Genomic DNA, 17,445 nt, shown 5'->3' on the forward strand with positions numbered 1-17,445 from the left:
ATGGCTGCCAACCAGCACATCGACCTTTCCGAGGACAACTCGGCTGCTTTGGTTAGCACCGTCATTGTCTTTATGGCCCTGAGCTGGCTCTCTGTCGGCCTCCGTTCCTATACAAGAGCCTTCGTGATGAAGAGTTACCAACTGGATGACTGGCTCATGCTCATTGCTCAGGTATGCTGCAACATTTCCTGTCCTAGGCATCCCGTCGAGCAGCTTCTCACCATTCCACAGGGAATTTTTACTGTCTCTTGCGCTTTTATCCTTGAAGGAGTGAAAGAAGGACTCGGCCGACACAATGAAGCTATTAAAGACGATGCAGCTGAGGTCAATGCTCTCAAGGTAGGCAACTTGCAACCGGAGTACCTATTCATGACGAATGCTTATTGTATCAGTGGCAAGCTTTGGCGACCGCGACTTATGTCCTCGACATGATGTTCATCAAGCTGAGCATCGGTGTCTTCCTCCTGCGACTGTCGGTCAAACCGGTGTACACATGGATCATCTGGATCAGTTTGGCCGTCATCACCATCTGGAGCACAGTCATCTTTTTCTGGAACATGTTCCAGTGCAGTCCCGTCGAGAAACAATGGGACTTTAGAATTACTGGTGGTCATTGTGTTTCTGCAGACCAGATCGTCTCAGCCGCCTACGCCATAAGTGCTATGACTATCGTGTCTGACTGGCTCTATGTGAGTCAACATTCCCATCGATCTAGTGAGAACTAGACATATTGACATGGCACAGGCAATCCTACCTATTCCTATGCTATGGACTGTCAAGATGACCAAGACAGCCAAGGCGACCGTTATTGTCATTCTGGGCCTTGGTATTTTGTAAGTTATACCAGCTACCGCTTTAAGTAACTCTTCTAATCCTCTCTCAAGTGCAAGTATCGCAACGCTCGTTCGTCTACGATTTCTCGCCGATCTCACCGACACCGACGACATCCTTTGTACGCGACCCCTGACTCTGTTCTGGACACTAGCTAATCATCTTGTAGTTGCTGGCACTGATGCTATGGTCTGGACGCTTATCGAACCAGGCGTCGCCATCATCGCATCCAGCTTGGCCACCATTCGACCCCTTCTCCGGGCTATGAAGATAAGAGGCTTCGAGTCCACCGGGAACACCTATGGCACAGGCCATTCCGCTGCTATGCGATCCAACGCAAACCGATCCAAGCCTGGTGTCATGCCAGGTTTCGGCCCCAACGATGTCTCGTTGATGAACGTCGAGCCGAAACACGATACGATACGAAACATCCCGAACGATATCAACATTCCTTTACCCCCTCACAGGGGAGTACCCAACGGCCCTCTGTCGCCCGGCCAAGTTAGCATCGTTAAGAGCGAGATCTTGGTCATCCAGGGCAACCGGTCGCCGCCGCCTTCACCCTGGCACGCCTCGGCGCAAATTTCTTCACCGAACAATTCGTTTGAACAAATACACGACCTCGAAGCGCAAAGCCAGGATATAGACCGACACGGAATCGGCGGCAGGAGATGATGGGTTTCACGATACGACATATGCCGTCAACCGGCATACACTTACTTCCCTTGTACACTGACTGTCTCACTACAACAATCTTTGCGGGGAATCTCTTTAGATGGCCGGGGAAAATGGGTCAAGGCGTTGGAAAAAAAAGGCCTCGAAGCTGGGTTGCGCGAAGGCACACGATACCAATTGGGTTTTTACTTTGTATGATATTGGTCCTCCTGGGGAGGGAGATCCATGGCTACCAAAAGCTGGGGCCCACGACGGCCACTGGCAGGACGCATTTTGACAATGCTGCACGTTTTCTAACTCTTAATGTATTCATGACTGCATCAAACAAGACCAGAGTCACAAGGGCCTTCTCTCGTGACACACACTTTGGTACATGTAACCATTCCCGATGGGCAACTTGATTCTTGTCTTGACCAGACTACTGCCTCATCCCCAAACATTCGTTCCTTATCCGGCACAATACGGCATTGGGATCCGTGTTTGAACCCCTCTCTCTCATGCAGTTGCCTTCTGACACAATCGCTGTTGGAGAAGTGTGCGGGTTTCGCGATTGCCGAAGAGGCCCGTGTACTGTTGCATGGCAGGGCGAGGCCTGCGCAAATGCGACACACTGCATGATGTAGTAGTGTTGGGTATCTGTTTCTCTTTTTTGTTTGGGTCTGCTTGCTCTTTGATATCCATGATCTGAAAGCATAGTTACACGTAATGCTTTATGCGATACCTGTTGCCCCTGCCGCGCTGCCAATAAGGCTCATATCCCTCGTCCGCTTCCGTCATGGCTGGACCGCTATGCATTATGTGATCTTGAGGTCCTCGGGAGAGACTTCCCAATCTTCCTCCTCATCCCAGAAGGGGGCGAGACCGAACCGGCCCATGATCTTGCCCATGCCAAAGCTCTCACCTCCGACGACGCCGGGACGGGGCTTCTCGTCGTTCTCCTCCACGATGACGGCAGTTGTCAGGAAGCCCGGGTCTGGGCTGGAGCCCATGTCAAGTAGGAGACCACCCCAGTCTAGGGTCGTGCGACCCGACTTGCGCACCTTGAGCTGGCCTATCATGCCGCCCTGTGTCATGAGGCTCGGCATGAAGCCATGCTTGTTCTCCGGGTCGTCGGCACCGTTGTTGAGACCGGATGAAACCAGATCCTCCAGTGTGAGATCCACGGGGTTCGCGTCAGTAGCGGCTGGCGTCGATTCGAGGACATTAGCCTCGGTGGGTTCGGGCTTTACCTTGCTGACGGGTTTGGGCTGAGCGACCTGCTTCAACGGGGGCATGATAGGAGGGAATCGGAAGAGATACAAGCGGCCGTCCTTGTTGCTCGGTGCCGCTTTCTTGCCGTCCTCGCCCTCACCCTCTGTGATCTCGATAGAGCCGAGTTCGCTGCGAAGAAGCGCTAGGTCGAGATCGGCGAACTTGTCTTCCAGCTCTTGAGCCGTTGCCTTCTTGGACTTGGGCTTGGCTGCTGGTGCCTCATCGGCTGGCTTCTTATCCTCGGCTGGCTTAACCTTAATATCCATATCGATAGAATCGTCTCCTGGTTCCTTTTTGATGATTGGTTTTGAGTCTGTCCAGGTACCCTCTTCTCCTTGCTCGACTGCCTGGGCCTCTCCTGCGTCGTCGTCCACCCAGAGACTCTCCTCCTCGCCGGCCGTAGCTGGCGCATTCTGTGCATTTTCGGCAGCCTCGAGCTCGGCCGTTGTTGCCACCACAACACCTTCTTCCTTGTGTTCTTTTCGGTAGATGCCCATGGGCAGGACGCTGGGGGCGCGGGTGCTTAGGACATTCATCATGGCTTCGTCCTCGCTGTCGAGTTCCTCTTCTGGTGTGTGAACGTGGAGCTTATCGGCGTTGATTCGTGCCTCGCGGAACCGTGACCCATCGGCCTGAGCAAAGCCAGGCTTGGATTCTGACTTGAAGCCTCGTCCGAAGCCGCCGCCGCCAAAGTTGCCTCCTCCTCCTCCCCCGCCGAACCAGCCTCCGCCTCCGGAAGAGCCTGAAATTGTTAGAGAGCCATCAATTGTGTAAGAAGATTCGCATCTGCGCCTTACCTGCTGCGCCCGACGAGAAGGGGCCACTGGCGCCGGAAATTATTCGTCCGAAACCACCTCTGCCCATGGCATCACCACGACTCCTCTTGCTCCTGAACCGTGAGCGTCCTCTCGCTCTGCGCTCATCTGCCTCTCTCTCACGGGCCTTTTGCTCTTCCTGGCGAGCCAGCTCCTCTCGTTCTGCCTCATCTCGACGAATGTTCTTGGGACGAAATCGACCGACGGTGGCACCTCTGGTCGCTCGAGCAACTGCGGCGCCGCGGGTTGATGCGCTTCGAATGGCTGGAGTCGCGGTCCCCGAAGCTGCGGTAGAAGCTGCTGGGGCAGTTGAAGGGCCTGCGCTGCTCTCGCCAGTGGCAGCTGGGGCGCGTTGGCCAGCGGCCGCAGCTCCTCTCCGGGTGCCCCGGGCAGGTGCCCTTCCGCGATTCATACCCTGGTGTTTCGTTGACTGAGGGGAAGAGCGTAATTGGGAGATGAAGTTGTTGTCGCAAGTAGGTTACTCATAGAAGAAGCTCTACAAAAATTTGGATGGATCTCGAATGCCAAGTTCAAAGTGGGGTGCGGGACAAGTGGGGGATAGCAATTCTGCCGTCGCGAGTGGTCACCGCCTTTGGATAATGCGCTAAGCCCATCCTGGTTAAGCATACTTTGGCGCGAAACGTCACAGGCACCAGCCACAACTCAGGTAGTCAAATAGCTCTTCATTTTGGGCTGGAGATAACATCAATGTGCTGAGAGATCGGACTTCTGCACTGAAGACTACCTACTGCTCAACAACCTCGTCTGTTTGGCCTTATCGTATTAGTAATCCTTAGTAGAGGGTTTGATGTCTTGAAACAAACCACCATTCTGGGCATCTGGAATGGCAGTTTCTTGGTCAGCAACCACACCATAGCCCTGCCGCAGTTGCTGAAAAAGCCACCCTCGTAATTGTGCGACAAGCTCGCGGCTTTCGATGAAAATCTCTCTATCTCGAGTCACCAGTAGCAGCCCTCGAACCTGCAGCTACGGGGCTGCTGATCGCCCTGATTCCTTCCAGCGCTCGGTTTTGCCAGATTCGGAAGTGCGTCTGGGGTTCCATTGGTCAGCCCGTGATGTCAGCTTCCGACACCAAGTGGTTAGTATTGCACCGATGGAGCGGCCTGGTTGATGAGCCTCTGCTTTATTGCAGATGATATGGGTCTATATAAACCACAGAGCCCGACCGTCATGTTGGCTGTTGTTTCTCTATTCAAATTTTGGTTGAGCCCAAGTTCAACTGGTTCCATACATACATACCTACCTACCTGTCTACAGGCTACATCAACAATAAGTGACACTCCCTTCTATACACTACCTACCATGGGAGCAAGCGAGTCTAAACACTCGGGCTCTTATTACGGCCCTGGCCAAGGATGGGACTATTCTGGCCAAGGCAAGCCAGCTCCTGGTCAAGTTCCCGTCTACTACGGATCCCCAGGCTGGGATGGTGGACAAGGCGGTCCGAATAACAGTGGCCAAACTTATGGCCAACAGGCTTATGGCAACCCAGCACACGGTCAAAGTTATGGCCAGAACCTCGCACCACCGAATCCTCCGCCGTATACCCAAAACCCTCAAGGATACGGACAGCCCCCTCCAGGGCAACCAATGTACGGACAACGTCCCCAGAGCTCAAGTGGCCCGCCTCCCAGTGGCTACACGCAGCACAGCCCACAACCGCGTCCTCAAAGCTATCCTCCCCCGAACGCGCCACCACAGTCTCATCAGATGGCACCAGACAGGCCGTTTGGTCTCTTCGCTTCCGACTTTATGATCTTCCTCGACGGGAGCAGCAGCCAAAAGACCATGACTATCGGAAGACACCCTGGCGATGTACAATACCGCGCCGACATCAGCTTCGGTGCCCATCACAAGATGCAACTCTTTCGAATGAACGGCATGAATCAGATGCTGATTGCTGGAGCTAAGGGGGTGGGCTTCACCGGTAGCAGGATCAATGTCAACTGGGCAGACGGGCGGTTCACCGAGATGAAGTCTTCAGACCCAAGCAAGATCAAGTTTGATGTTGGCGGCAACACTTTCCTATGGGTCAAGGCGGAGAAGAAGGAAATCAGTGGTATTCTCGGCAGAGAAGCGGGCAAGGGCTTCAAGCTTGTGCGCCAAGGCATGGAAGAAGAGGCACTCGCCATCTTTAGCCAGTCAGCCAAGTTTGACTATTCAAAATCTTCGGGCTGGTTCTGCTTCGTCGGCCGAGGGGCGTCTGGGCAGATGGGATCGGACTGGGCAAACATGGCAGTCTTGGCCATGCTTAAATTGTGGCAGATCAAGGCATTGTCCAAATTTGCTGAAATCACGGGAGAAGGGATAGGCGCTGTAGCGGGAGCTGTGGGCGGAGGATAAGATGAACGTTGTTGGATATCTGATAGGCGAGCGTGTATTGTGATTCTTGTCTTTGGTATATGATGTAAATTGTAACATTATCATGAAAGCCATGTTCATGTGCTCATAGACAACGTGAATGGAACCACCAACGTCATGCCCGATCATTGACTGGCAAGTCCTATCGGAGACACATAAGAGCCTGGTCGCCGAATTGGTCGGCAATGCTCCCTTCCTTGATGATCATTGCTCCGATCCAATCTCTCCCAGCCTCCACAGTTTTCGCGCCGAACTTGACGACCACACAGCTTCGGACGTGTGCTGCAGACCAAAGGATGCCGCCTTGAGTTTCCTTTTCGAGTCTCTGCAAGCGCCAACGCTCATGGTCCGAGAGATTTTGCTCGCCCGCCGCCTTCGCCTCTGGCGAGCGGAAATCCCTGGCTCCAATTCGAGGAAGTGCGGCAAACTCGCTCATGAAGAACTCTCCCAAGGACTCCATCTTGTTTCCACGCAAGATGAGAGTCCCAGATATCGCCAAGTTCTGCATCATGTCTGGGAGTGATCGTCCCACAGACTTGCTCGCTTCTCTCGAGAGAATGATCGAGTCTCGCACCAAAAGCCTTTCGGTAGAGGCGTCGGGTTGATCGCAGAGCCATATCTCGTTGCGCCCAGACCATTTGTGGAAACTCCAGTTTTCTCCACGGGCTGCACGACCTTGAGTCACCCAGTCCAGAAGACACAGAGAAGCCCGGCTCTTGAGTCGGAATATCTGTGTCTGCGCATACACACTGTCCTCGAACGGCTGGACAGGGTCCGGAAGAAGACACATGGCGGCATCATCGTCGATAGTGACATTCAAATTCTGCCGCGTGGTGACATCTGCTGAGGGAGATTTGAAGACCTTGGTATGTCCTTGTGTAGCGATGCTGAGTTTCGCTTTCTCTCGGACATGGATGGTTAAGTTGACGCTGTCCCCAGCAACAAGGCCGCCTCCATATGATAAAAGAAAGACCAAAATGCTTGGTTGGGTTGGTGAAGGCGCAGGCGAGATCAATTTCAGTGGATACTGATAAGTCATTGCTTGGAGACCGCTCCCACCAGCAGGTAAGAGACCAACGACGATGCGGCCATCACCGGGGGAGGAAGAGGACGGAGGGAAAGGCGATTCCATTTTGGAACCATATTGGTGATGTGTGTGATTTAAAGAACGAGAAGGAACGAATGAAGGGCCAATTTCATCTGATATAAAATATCTCCATCTTGCTCGTGAATAGTAGAAGCATTTCCTCTCAAGTTGAAACAAACAAGCCTTGATAAGAGTGCGTGGATTGTGGCTGGGGCCCCGCTTGTTCTGGGGCTGCGAGCTCCAGAGCGGAGCTTGGGCCTCAACAGGGGTGGCTTGAGGTGGCTCAGCTCAGGTGGCTCAGGCAGCTCTCTCTCGTTAGGCGGCCACCTCCCCTCGCCGACGTTCATCCGCCATCATCCAGCACCAGAAACCGCCCACTTTCCAAAATAGCTTGCGCCGTCATCCACGCGACATTCGACGCGCCAAGTGGCCAGCAACACCATTGTCGCCCCCGCATCGAGGGTTCAAGACTGCAAAGTCCATATACTCAATGTCAGCCTCGCGACTGCCCCTACGAGAGACCATGGACAATAACGCGACCCTCACCCCGACCCCCGATCCCGACGGCACAACGCGTCGTCGCTCGGGACGCGTCGTGAGAGCGCCCGCCAAGTTCACCCCCGAGCCCGCCACTCAATCCTCCAACGCGAAGCGCAAGCGAGACGATGCAGATGATGACGATGACGACGAGGATGCCGAGAATGAAGCGCCTGATTCCGATGAGGAGATGAGCGACGAGCCCGACAATGAGAGCGACGAAGACCACCCTGCGCCGCGCTCCAGAAAGAAGTCGTCGCAAACAAGTCGCGCAAAGAAGCCATCCTCCAAAAAGCCCAAGATCAATGGATCCCAGCCCTCGCGACCTGCGCGAGCTACCCACGCCGCCAAGAGCCTTCCCAGCAGGCCCAAGAAGACGGTTCGCATTGAGGAGGCGGCCGAGAAGGGAACCGGCCTTTTCGGTAGGCGCACTCTCGGCTTGATGCGCGCTTTTCCGATGCTAACTTTTCTCTAGCTGATCTCTTTGGCACTGGAGGAGAATCTGTCGAGTCGGTCGTCACAGAATGGGTGCACAAATACCGCGAAGACGAAGCTGCAGCCATGACGGACCTCGTGAATTGCATCCTGCAATGCGCCGGCTGCGATCAAGAGGTCAACGAGGACGACATTCGGGACCCCGAGAACATCCCCAACCGACTGATTGATCTTCAGAGTGTTTACCAAGAGGTACCGTCGTAATGCGCCTGAGGCTTCAGAAGTGGTACTGACAGGATGACAGCAACAAATCACAGATTATCCTCTAATCTCCAGAACCAAGTTTACGCGGTCTTTCCGCGACATCCTAGTGAGCTTTTTCGAGGAGCTCCTCTTGGCCATCCACGAGGCCAACCTCATCTATCAAGATGAGAGTCTAATCGATAATCTCCACGCCTGGCTGGCCAGCATGTCTTCATCGTCTCTCCGACCTTTCCGCCACACCGCTACTACCATATCACTAGCCGCTCTGACGGGACTGGTGAGGGTGGCGGACAGATTGGACGACAGAATCAGCCACGTTGGGATTCGCCTGCAGAAGGCCAAGAAAGCCAAGAGCAAGGTGATGGCAGCGGACCATCAGAAGGAGCTGGACAAGAACAACAGCAACCGCAAGATCTGCAGTGAAGCGATTCAGTCCTTCTTTGACACAGTTTTTGTTCATCGCTACCGAGACGTTGACCCCAAGATCCGAACTGAGTGTGTCGAGGCACTCGGAAATTGGATCCTGGGCTTGCCAAACGTCTTTCTTGAGCCAAGTTACCTCCGTTACCTTGGCTGGATGCTGTCAGATACCAACGCGCCGACTCGACATGAGGTTCTGAAGCAGCTCACCAAGGTTTTCAAGCGAGACGCGTCTCAGCTTGGCCACTTTATTGACAGATTCCGACCTAGGCTCATAGAGATGGCCTGCAAGGATTCTGAGGTCTTTGTTCGCGTGGCGGCAATTGGCTTGATTGATGTTCTTCGTGCCAAGGGCATGCTAGAGGCCGAAGAGATTGATGCCATTGGAAAGCTCATCTTTGACAATGAGTTCAGAATCCGAAAAGCCGTGGTCGGATTCTTTGTGGCGTGCGTTGATGAGGCCCTTGACTCGAAGCTGGAAGACCTTGGTGGCTCAGAGGTGATGGATGAGATACCCGCAGGAAAATATGAGGATGGGAGACCACAGGATCCCTTTGACGCACCTCGCGCCGACTGGGCTGATCTCAAGTGCCTCGCCGAGACGCTCGCTATTTACGACAGTCAGATCGAGGAACACCATCAAGCCGCGCAGAGCCTGAGGCTAGACGTCGCTGTGGATCTTTTGGAGGCAACAATCCCCGACACCAGAATCTCGTTGGCATCGCAGGTTCTCTATGAGAGAGTCGAAGAGATCAAGGACTGGAGGATATTGGCAGGTTACCTCCTCTACGACCACACGACCAGCTCAAGGTCAAAGTCCAGGGGCAATGATGCAGAGAGGGCATTCAAGAAGGCTGTCGCTCCCGCGGCAACTGAAGAGGCGATTCTCTTGGATGTTTTGAGTTCAGCAGTCAAGTCAAGCCTTGCCCAGGCCAGTGAGCATGACAAGGGGAGAAAGAAGCTGCAGACAACCGATGGGTTGAGCTCTGAGGACATTGCGCTTGAGCTTGTCAGTCTCATCCCCAAGCTCCTCAGCAAGTTTGGCGCCGAACCGGATACGGCAGCGATTGTCCTTCGTCTGGCTCATTTCCTCAACCTAGACGTTTTCCAACAACTACGACAGGATACCAGCAAATATGAGACCCTGCTTGATGAGGTCAGCACGCAGTTTAACAGACACGACGATAAGAGAGTCTTGTCCGAGGCAGCCACAGCTTTGCTGCATTCACGACAGTACGACGAACTCGAGGAGCTGACTGACGGCAAGCTCTCGAACCTCTGGGAAACTGTCGTCACTGCTCTTCACAACTTTGACAAGACTTGCGAAATCTCATCACGAGGAAACCTCGCCGAAGCACCTCTCAAGGAACTGTCGACAGTTCTTCTCAAGATTAGCAAGTTGGCGAGCATCTCGGATTGCATCGACGTTCTGGAAGCTGAAGGTGGCACTGAGGAGTCACCTGTGTCACCAGTCATTCAGATTCTGGCCAACATCGTGCACCGGGGCAAGTACGAGCCCTTGGACGACGAGGACCTCGATGATCTCGAGGACGAGGTGGTTTCGTTCGCTATCAAGAGCTGCCAATTCTACTTTATGTGGAAGGCCCGGGCATTCTCCAAACTGCTTTCGTCGGGCGTGAATATCGCAGACGCTGATCTCGATCGCCTATCCGTGCTACGGCAAACCTTCCGTAGACATCTCATCGAGACACTCTCATCTCGGGCTGCCATCGACCAGCTTCGACTATTCGCTACTGGAAGTCTTTGCGATCTTCACCTCACTTTTGCAAGCCTTCGACCAACGATCGAGCACTTCCGTCCTTCGTCAAGCTCTGAGTCAGAGGCGGCGACGGGTGGCGAAAAGTACAAGTCCCTGATTCAGGAGATTGAGTCAGGCCTTGTGCCCGAACTGGTCGCCATCTTTGATGGCGCTGAGCGACAATACGCCAAGAAGTCAAAGAAGGATAAGACGCTGAACGAGCCAGCTGAGGATGAAGATCCCGTGGCCGATGACGAAGATGAAGACGAGGATGATGAGGATGAGAGCCTGTCTGAGGAAGAGCGGTTCGCCGCTGAGCTCAAGGCTGAAAAGGCACTCTGTGAGCTCACGGCCAAGTATGTCCTCGCCATCACAGCGAGACTCGTAGACAACCGTGGCGCTCATGCCGGCAAGCTACGGAGACGTCTACTCCGCAACCAACACAAACTCGGCCACAACTTCAAAGAAGTCGTCGCCTATCTCGACGAGGAGAAGCTTGCTGAGCGCACGAGAAAGAAGGCCGCCAGTGTCCAGCCCCCCTCCACCGCCGCCGTCTCCAAGACCCAGAAGCCGCAGCTCAGCGAGCCCATCGTCACCATCGGGGACGACGACTCTGACTCGGACGACATCTTTGACGACACGCCTCCGCCCGAGGAAGGCTCGCGGGAGGATCTCCGGCGCAAGGGCCTCCTTGAGGAGGATCCCATCGACGACGACGACGAACACGAAGAGGAACGACCAGCTCACGAATCAGATGATGAAGTTCTCGGGGATTAAAAGGCGAGGCTGTCTTTTTTGTTTTTGTTTTTGGCTTCTGCAAATGTGTAAACGGTGGACACGATGCTCTTTTTTCAGGCGGGAATTCTTGGACTTTTCTCTATTATTAGGTTGCGACTTTGTAGGTTCACTGTCTCAAACATGACCTCCCCTTTTTCTATTGTTTTCTGTGTTTCTATCAAGGTGTAGCCCTCTTGGTCTCCCACACGTGTGTCGTCGGGTTTGGAGTCTGGGTATGTGACCAAAGGAAAGCTCGCGGCGTCTAGAGATTGTTGTGTGTGCGAAAGAAAAGAAACCCAAGTCAAAACGTTTGTTGTCATTGCAACTTCTTTTATTCAGACAGTTTCCTTTTACGCCCTATTTTCCCTGGTGTTGTCCGGGTAAAGGAAATACCTACATGTACCTATGAGCGCCGCCGAAATGCAAAACTCCACGGCCCAAACTCTCTGGCTTGCCCATTTCTCCGTCCGTGAACCAAAACAGTACCGTCAGACTCCTAGCCTGCTATCCGTGTTCCAAAGAGATTGTACATTCTCTGCCAACGCTTACCTTCTCCCGCGTCGGCCTTGCCTGGGTCAGACTCCAAAACTTTGACACCGTATTGTCGAATACAGCATGAAAACGGCCGACTAGATACCGGCGCCTTATCCGAGTTCTTGGCCTTGCGAGGCTGGTCGTCCTCATCGTCACTGTCACTAGGGGGCTTCCCCTTTCGAGCAGCTTCTTGCGCTTCCCTCTTCTTAGTCTGGGCCAGACTCTTGCGCTCTTCCAGTTCTCCCCAGAGGGTGAAGAGTCGGTCGCGAAGTAGCTGCAGATCCTTGGTCTCGTGCCTCAAGTTGGACGCATCCAGGCTAAGAAGACACTGAGCAGCGTGGTTGTCGACCGCAACCCACATCCTCTGCTTGCTTTTCTTCTCAGGGACAGCCGCATCTTCAAGTTCTAGATAAAAGCGCCATTCCCAGTTGCGCTTGACTGCAAAGTCGTCCAATGTGCTCTGATCCGCATCCTCTTCTTCTTCTGAGCCGCTGCCAGAGAGGGATTCCTCTCCATCGTCCGAGAGGATGTCAAACTCTGTCTCTTTCTTGGGGCGAGCGAAATCCACGAGGTTCGAAGGGAAAAAGTTGACGACTCTGACATTGGAGCGGTAGTTGGTGTTAACAAAGGGCAGTTGGAGCTTCACATCCTGCCCGTCAATGTTGGTTTGGTGATACACAGGCTCAGTCATTTCAGCCACAAAGCTGGTGGGTTTGTCCATGTTTTCGCATTTGACTATCGATGCAAGTTAGCAGATCTGAGTGTGATATGAGGTGAAGCCTGGTATTACCTCGGGAGTTCAGGTCTGATATCTCAACGGGTTGCTCATCCTTCTTCTGGCTCAGCTGAGCTTGTGCGCGTTTTGCTTTCCGTTTCGACCTGGAATTCTTCTTTTTTGGTTCCGACTCGGTGGATAACTCTGACTTGCGTTTTTGGCCTGCCTTGCCTGCCTCGGCCATATCCTTGATCTGGGTTTTCTTGAGGCGTTCATAGTCTCGCTTCCTTCGGAGGGCGTCCTTCATATGAGGATTGATGTTCTCGGGGTCATCTAGTGTCAGTGGGCAGATGTTGAGCTTTGGTCCGTTGGCACCACGGTCTTCTCTCAAAAACCCCTCCAAATTGGCGTTGTTGTGCCCCCATTTGATCTGCACGTTCCGGAGAGACACCCACTGGCCAACTTTGATGTTGGTCTCACGGATTACAGTGGCGTGAGGCTCCCAGCATGTGACTTGGACGCATCGTTTACCGAAAGGCCCTGTCCAGTTGGAACTGGGAGTGGAAGAGGTGTCTATGAACTTGTCGGTGTATCCATACGGATCGCCATCTCGTCCCTCAGGGAGATCCCCGGGAGTGTAGCTGAACTTATAAAATGATTCATTCTGAGTATAGTCGGCAACCCAAAGTGTCACCTTATCGCCCATGTCGTAGGGCGGCTTGACAACTTGGACCACCATGTCGCAGAACATGCCATCCTTGACATTTTCGAGGAGGTTGAACTTGTCTTTGACATTTGTCGACGTGAGTACCATGCTCTCAAATTCGACTTGTGTAGGGAGGCGGTCTTTGTCGATGCTGTGGTACATTTGAGAGACGAAGGCATTCTCCTTGTTATCAGGAAGGCGGTCCTTGGATTTGATAGGATGATGAAGTGCGACGGAGGCATCGGCTGGGGGCTTGGGAATCTTAGAGGCTTGGTATAATGAGATAGCCGTTTTCCAGTTGGTTATGAGCGAAGGCATGTCCATCTGATACTTTTGAACCTGAGAAGCCGGTCAGTGAGGATGCTGCCCGTGGTATGTGATGGCACGCACTTTGGCTGAGCGAATGAGTACGACATCGCCACAGCCAGCTTTTGGCATCTCATTGCTAGGACGGAAAATGTTGAGACAGATTGAAGATTCAGTGTCTTGTTCAACTGAAGAGTCATAGAGGCGAAGTTGGCATTTCCAGTCTGAGCGCGTGTTAGCGTGGTAAGAGATGGTGATGATAGAGTGGCTCACCAGTGCCTCTGGTCGGAACAGGAGCACGACAATCGACGATAACACCAATGACATTGACCATGGAATTTTGGCGAATCTGGCCGTCAAGGATATTACGAATCGAGACATAGCCCGGAAGTAAGGGTGGCGGCGACATTGTAGCTGATGAAGGAGATGCGAGGCAATCCCTACATCACGAGGCAAATGGCAGTGAGTAAGAGGATCTCTGATTGTTTGCAGCTTTACGCGGTCGCGTATAGTCACAGTTGAGATGTGACGTCGTGTGATGGGGAGAGGGTCAGTGAGACGCGGTGGTCCATGGCGTCTGAGCGCACATGAAAGGGACCGGACGCGTAGAGAGGCTTGCCCCTCTATGTCTTTGTGTCGCGACAGCACGTGATGGTGCATGTGATTTGACTGTTCATCTTAATTTTGTGGCAAATTGCTTTGCTTTCATGTGAATGGGATAAATTTGGCACAGCCTGGGAGGGAGATACAGTAATAAAATTGAAGACTGCAGATACTGTATACAAATTGTTGAGGCAGCAGTGTTTGCCAAGTACCTGATGCGTCAACTTCAGGCACCATCCATCACCCACCGCCTTTCAGTGAGGAGAAGAGGTTATTTGCCTGGGCTGCGAGTGGGTGAATGAAGGGATCCATCCATCCATCCATCCATGCCCATGCGTGCGTGGATGATTCTGGACGCTTTCCATGGCGCCCAAGTTTCTGCCTGAGACCTGAGGCTGAAATCACCCGACCGGGGCCCTTTATTTTGGCACAGGCGGTAGCGGCTTCTTTTTGGGCCTAGCTCTCTTGGAAGTCAGTGGTGACTGTTGCCCATCGCCCAAAGAAAGACTCGCCTGCTGGGTCAATCATTTCAACGCCCTCCTAGTCCCCGGCCGACCAACCCAACTTGAGCCTTCCTCTTTCACCTTCTCCATCAACAACAAAATCTTCCTCCTCCTCCTTTTCCCTTTCCTCCTCACATCTCTCGACTCTTCCCGCCATCTTACCCAAGCGAGGAACCTTATTGAGCCGGCCTATTTTCATTTAAACGCTGAGCTCCCTCCTTCTCGTACATCTTTTGCGCTTCCCCCCCGCACAAGAATTTGCTGCTGCTGTTCACCTACCAACGCCCCCTCGTACCAAAACAAAACCAGTCACCATGGCTGAGCGATACATCCCCGAGCATCGCCGCACCCAGTTCAAGGCCAAGAACACCTTCAAGCCTGAGGAGCTCCGTCGCCGCCGCGAGGAGCAGCAGGTTGAGATCCGAAAGGCGAAGCGTGAGGAGAACTTGGCCAAGCGACGAGGTATTGGAACCGGTGAGAACCGCCCTGGCGCTTCCCTCGGCGCCGCCCCCGACAGCGACGATGAGTCCGCTCCCACCGAGTCTCAGGTATGTGCTTCATCTTCCGTTTCATCTATGCGTCGTCTACTTCGGGCGTCGTCTCAAGGCGGGCTTGCAAATCTCGTCCTTCGCTTCGCCCCGTCCCTCCCGCCTGTGATGTGGGGGAAAATAACCCATCTCATGGAACCCCACATTGCGTATGGCTCGGTGACCTGAGCAGAGGCCGACCACGTCTGCCATGACGCTCACGTCCCGTTCCATGGCCCTACCGCCTCTACGTGCCCTTTAACTTTCACAATCCTAGTCTGAATCGTCGCCAAGAGACCCCTTGCTGACCCCTCCTCTTAGCTGAACGAGGACCTTCCTCAGATGGTCGCTGGCGTCTTCTCGGACCAGATCGATGCGCAGATCCAAGCCACCACCAAGTTCCGAAAGCTGCTCTCCAAGGAGCGCAACCCCCCGATCGAGGAGGTCATCAAGACCGGTGTTGTCAGCCGCTTCGTCGAGTTCCTGCGATCCCCCCATACCCTTGTCCAGTTCGAGGCTGCCTGGGCTCTGACCAACATTGCCTCCGGCTCCGCCACCCAGACACAGGTTGTTATCGAGGCCGGCGCTGTCCCCATCTTCGTCGAGCTTCTCGCCAGCCCTGAGCCCGATGTGCGGGAACAGGCCGTCTGGGCCCTCGGCAACATTGCCGGTGACAGCCCTCACTGCCGCGACTATGTCCTTAGCTGCGGTGCCCTGAAGCCTCTCCTTAACCTCCTCGGCGATAGCCGCAAGCTCAGCATGCTCCGTAACGCGACCTGGACTCTCAGCAACTTCTGCCGTGGCAAGACCCCTCAGCCCGACTGGAGCACCGTAAGTGACCAAACATCGAACCATATGAACGCAAGCTGACATGTGCCCTTAGATCGCCCCTGCTCTCCCCGTCCTTTCCAAGCTGGTCTACTCTCTCGACGACGAGGTGTTGATCGATGCTTGCTGGGCCATCTCTTACCTGTCTGATGGATCCAACGACAAGATCCAGGCCGTTATCGAGGCTGGCATCCCCCGCCGACTCGTGGAGCTGCTCATGCACGCTTCCACCTCTGTCCAGACCCCTGCGCTGCGCTCCGTCGGAAACATTGTCACCGGTGACGATGTCCAGACCCAGGTCATCATCAACTGCGGTGCTCTGCCCTGCCTTCTTTCTCTGCTCAGCTCCACCAAGGACGGTATCCGCAAGGAGGCTTGCTGGACCATCTCCAACATTACCGCCGGCAACTCGTCCCAGATCCAGGCCGTTATCGATGCCAACATCATTCCTCCTCTGATCCACCTTCTCCAGAACGGTGACCTGAAGACCCGCAAGGAGGCTTGCTGGGCCATCAGCAATGCCACCTCTGGAGGTCTGCAGAAGCCTGAGCAGATCCGATACCTCGTCGCTCAGGGCTGCATCAAGCCTCTCTGCGATCTCCTCGCCTGCCCCGACAACAAGATCATCCAGGTTGCTCTCGACGGTCTTGAGAACATTCTTAAGATTGGCGACCTCGACAAGCAGGCTGCTGGCGAGAGCGGCGACTCCATCAACCGTTACGCCCTCTTCATTGAGGAGTGTGGTGGTATGGAGAAGATCCACGACTGCCAGAACAACGCCAACGAGGAGATTTACATGAAGGCCTACAACATCATTGAGAAGTATTTCTCTGACGACGAGGAGAACGCTGATGAGGGTATGGCCTCGCAGCCCGCCGGCCCCAACGGCACTTTCGGCTTCGGCGCCAACGGTGCTGCCCCATCTGGCGGCTTCGATTTTGGCAAGGGCAGCGACGCGATGGACATGTAGGGCCTGACCTTGCAGCAGCGTTCTGAGAGGACAATGCATGCCTTTTGATGACTTCCGACTGGATATCCGAAACGTGGAGCAGTCTTCAACCCTTGCATTATAGTAGCATCACGACCCCTTACCCAGCACAGTTCTACCAGACTGTCATTTTACCCCCACCCCTATGATATCACACACCCCAACCCAACCGCGTCTTTTTAATGTATCTGGAAGGTTTATGCGAGGGAAAATCCCATCCCCGCAGAATACAGGCCCTATGGTAGCTTGAAAGCTCCAGCCTGAGAGAGGAAGAAAGTGAGAGAGAGCGAAGACAGCGGAGGCGCTTCGCATCTCGAGAGGAGTGCCGGAGAAGTGGCCAAGGTGGACGAGTCGAAGTGGAGGCAGAAGGGCATCATGAAGGGTGTTGTCCAGGCCCACAAGACTCGCGCAACACGGCGCCGAAGGAGTCTGGCAGCATCATGTATGATTGATGCGAATGGAGGTGGAACCCCGTGCTAGTGCATCGGGAGATTCCGAGATG

General features: G+C 54.0%; 7 protein-coding genes across 7 annotated transcripts; 4 read left to right on the plus strand and 3 right to left on the minus strand.

Annotated features, from left to right (window-relative positions):
- Positions 1-1,506, plus strand: NCS57_01123400 (uncharacterized protein; the record flags this gene model as incomplete). The annotated part of the gene is made up of 6 exons (XM_053060954.1): positions 1-171; positions 232-339; positions 393-689; positions 745-833; positions 885-952; positions 1,001-1,506. The coding sequence occupies 6 exons, from the start codon at positions 1-3 to the stop codon at positions 1,504-1,506; spliced, it is 1,239 nt and encodes a 412-aa protein (XP_052909340.1).
- Positions 1,507-2,300: 794 nt separating this feature from the next.
- On the minus strand, positions 2,301-3,984 carry NCS57_01123500 (uncharacterized protein; the record flags this gene model as incomplete). Its single annotated transcript, XM_053060955.1, has 2 exons — positions 2,301-3,499; positions 3,555-3,984. The coding sequence occupies 2 exons, from the start codon at positions 3,982-3,984 to the stop codon at positions 2,301-2,303; spliced, it is 1,629 nt and encodes a 542-aa protein (XP_052909341.1).
- Positions 3,985-4,703: 719 nt separating this feature from the next.
- Positions 4,704-5,936, plus strand: NCS57_01123600 (uncharacterized protein; the record flags this gene model as incomplete). The annotated part of the gene is made up of 1 exon (XM_053060956.1): positions 4,704-5,936. One exon carries the CDS (start codon positions 4,704-4,706, stop codon positions 5,934-5,936), a length of 1,233 nt encoding a protein of 410 aa, XP_052909342.1.
- A 160-nt stretch (positions 5,937-6,096) lies between these two features.
- On the minus strand, positions 6,097-7,179 carry NCS57_01123700 (uncharacterized protein; the record flags this gene model as incomplete). The annotated part of the gene is made up of 1 exon (XM_053060957.1): positions 6,097-7,179. The coding sequence occupies exon 1, from the start codon at positions 7,084-7,086 to the stop codon at positions 6,097-6,099; it is 990 nt and encodes a 329-aa protein (XP_052909343.1). The 5' UTR covers positions 7,087-7,179.
- Positions 7,180-7,531: 352 nt separating this feature from the next.
- NCS57_01123800 (SCD domain-containing protein) lies at positions 7,532-11,233 on the plus strand (the record flags this gene model as incomplete). Its single annotated transcript, XM_053060958.1, has 3 exons — positions 7,532-8,000; positions 8,054-8,265; positions 8,318-11,233. 3 exons carry the CDS (start codon positions 7,532-7,534, stop codon positions 11,231-11,233), a joined length of 3,597 nt encoding a protein of 1,198 aa, XP_052909344.1.
- Positions 11,234-11,729: 496 nt separating this feature from the next.
- NCS57_01123900 (Protection of telomeres protein 1) lies at positions 11,730-13,903 on the minus strand (the record flags this gene model as incomplete). Its single annotated transcript, XM_053060959.1, has 4 exons — positions 11,730-12,502; positions 12,558-13,527; positions 13,579-13,718; positions 13,768-13,903. 4 exons carry the CDS (start codon positions 13,901-13,903, stop codon positions 11,730-11,732), a joined length of 2,019 nt encoding a protein of 672 aa, XP_052909345.1.
- A 1,011-nt stretch (positions 13,904-14,914) lies between these two features.
- NCS57_01124000 (Importin subunit alpha) lies at positions 14,915-16,925 on the plus strand (the record flags this gene model as incomplete). Its single annotated transcript, XM_053060960.1, has 3 exons — positions 14,915-15,148; positions 15,449-15,958; positions 16,011-16,925. The coding sequence occupies 3 exons, from the start codon at positions 14,915-14,917 to the stop codon at positions 16,923-16,925; spliced, it is 1,659 nt and encodes a 552-aa protein (XP_052909346.1).
- Positions 16,926-17,445: the final 520 nt, after the last annotated feature.

Source organism: Fusarium keratoplasticum, chromosome 9 (assembly GCF_025433545.1).
Source record: "Fusarium keratoplasticum isolate Fu6.1 chromosome 9, whole genome shotgun sequence".
Taxonomy (NCBI): Eukaryota; Fungi; Ascomycota; class Sordariomycetes; order Hypocreales; family Nectriaceae; genus Fusarium; species Fusarium keratoplasticum.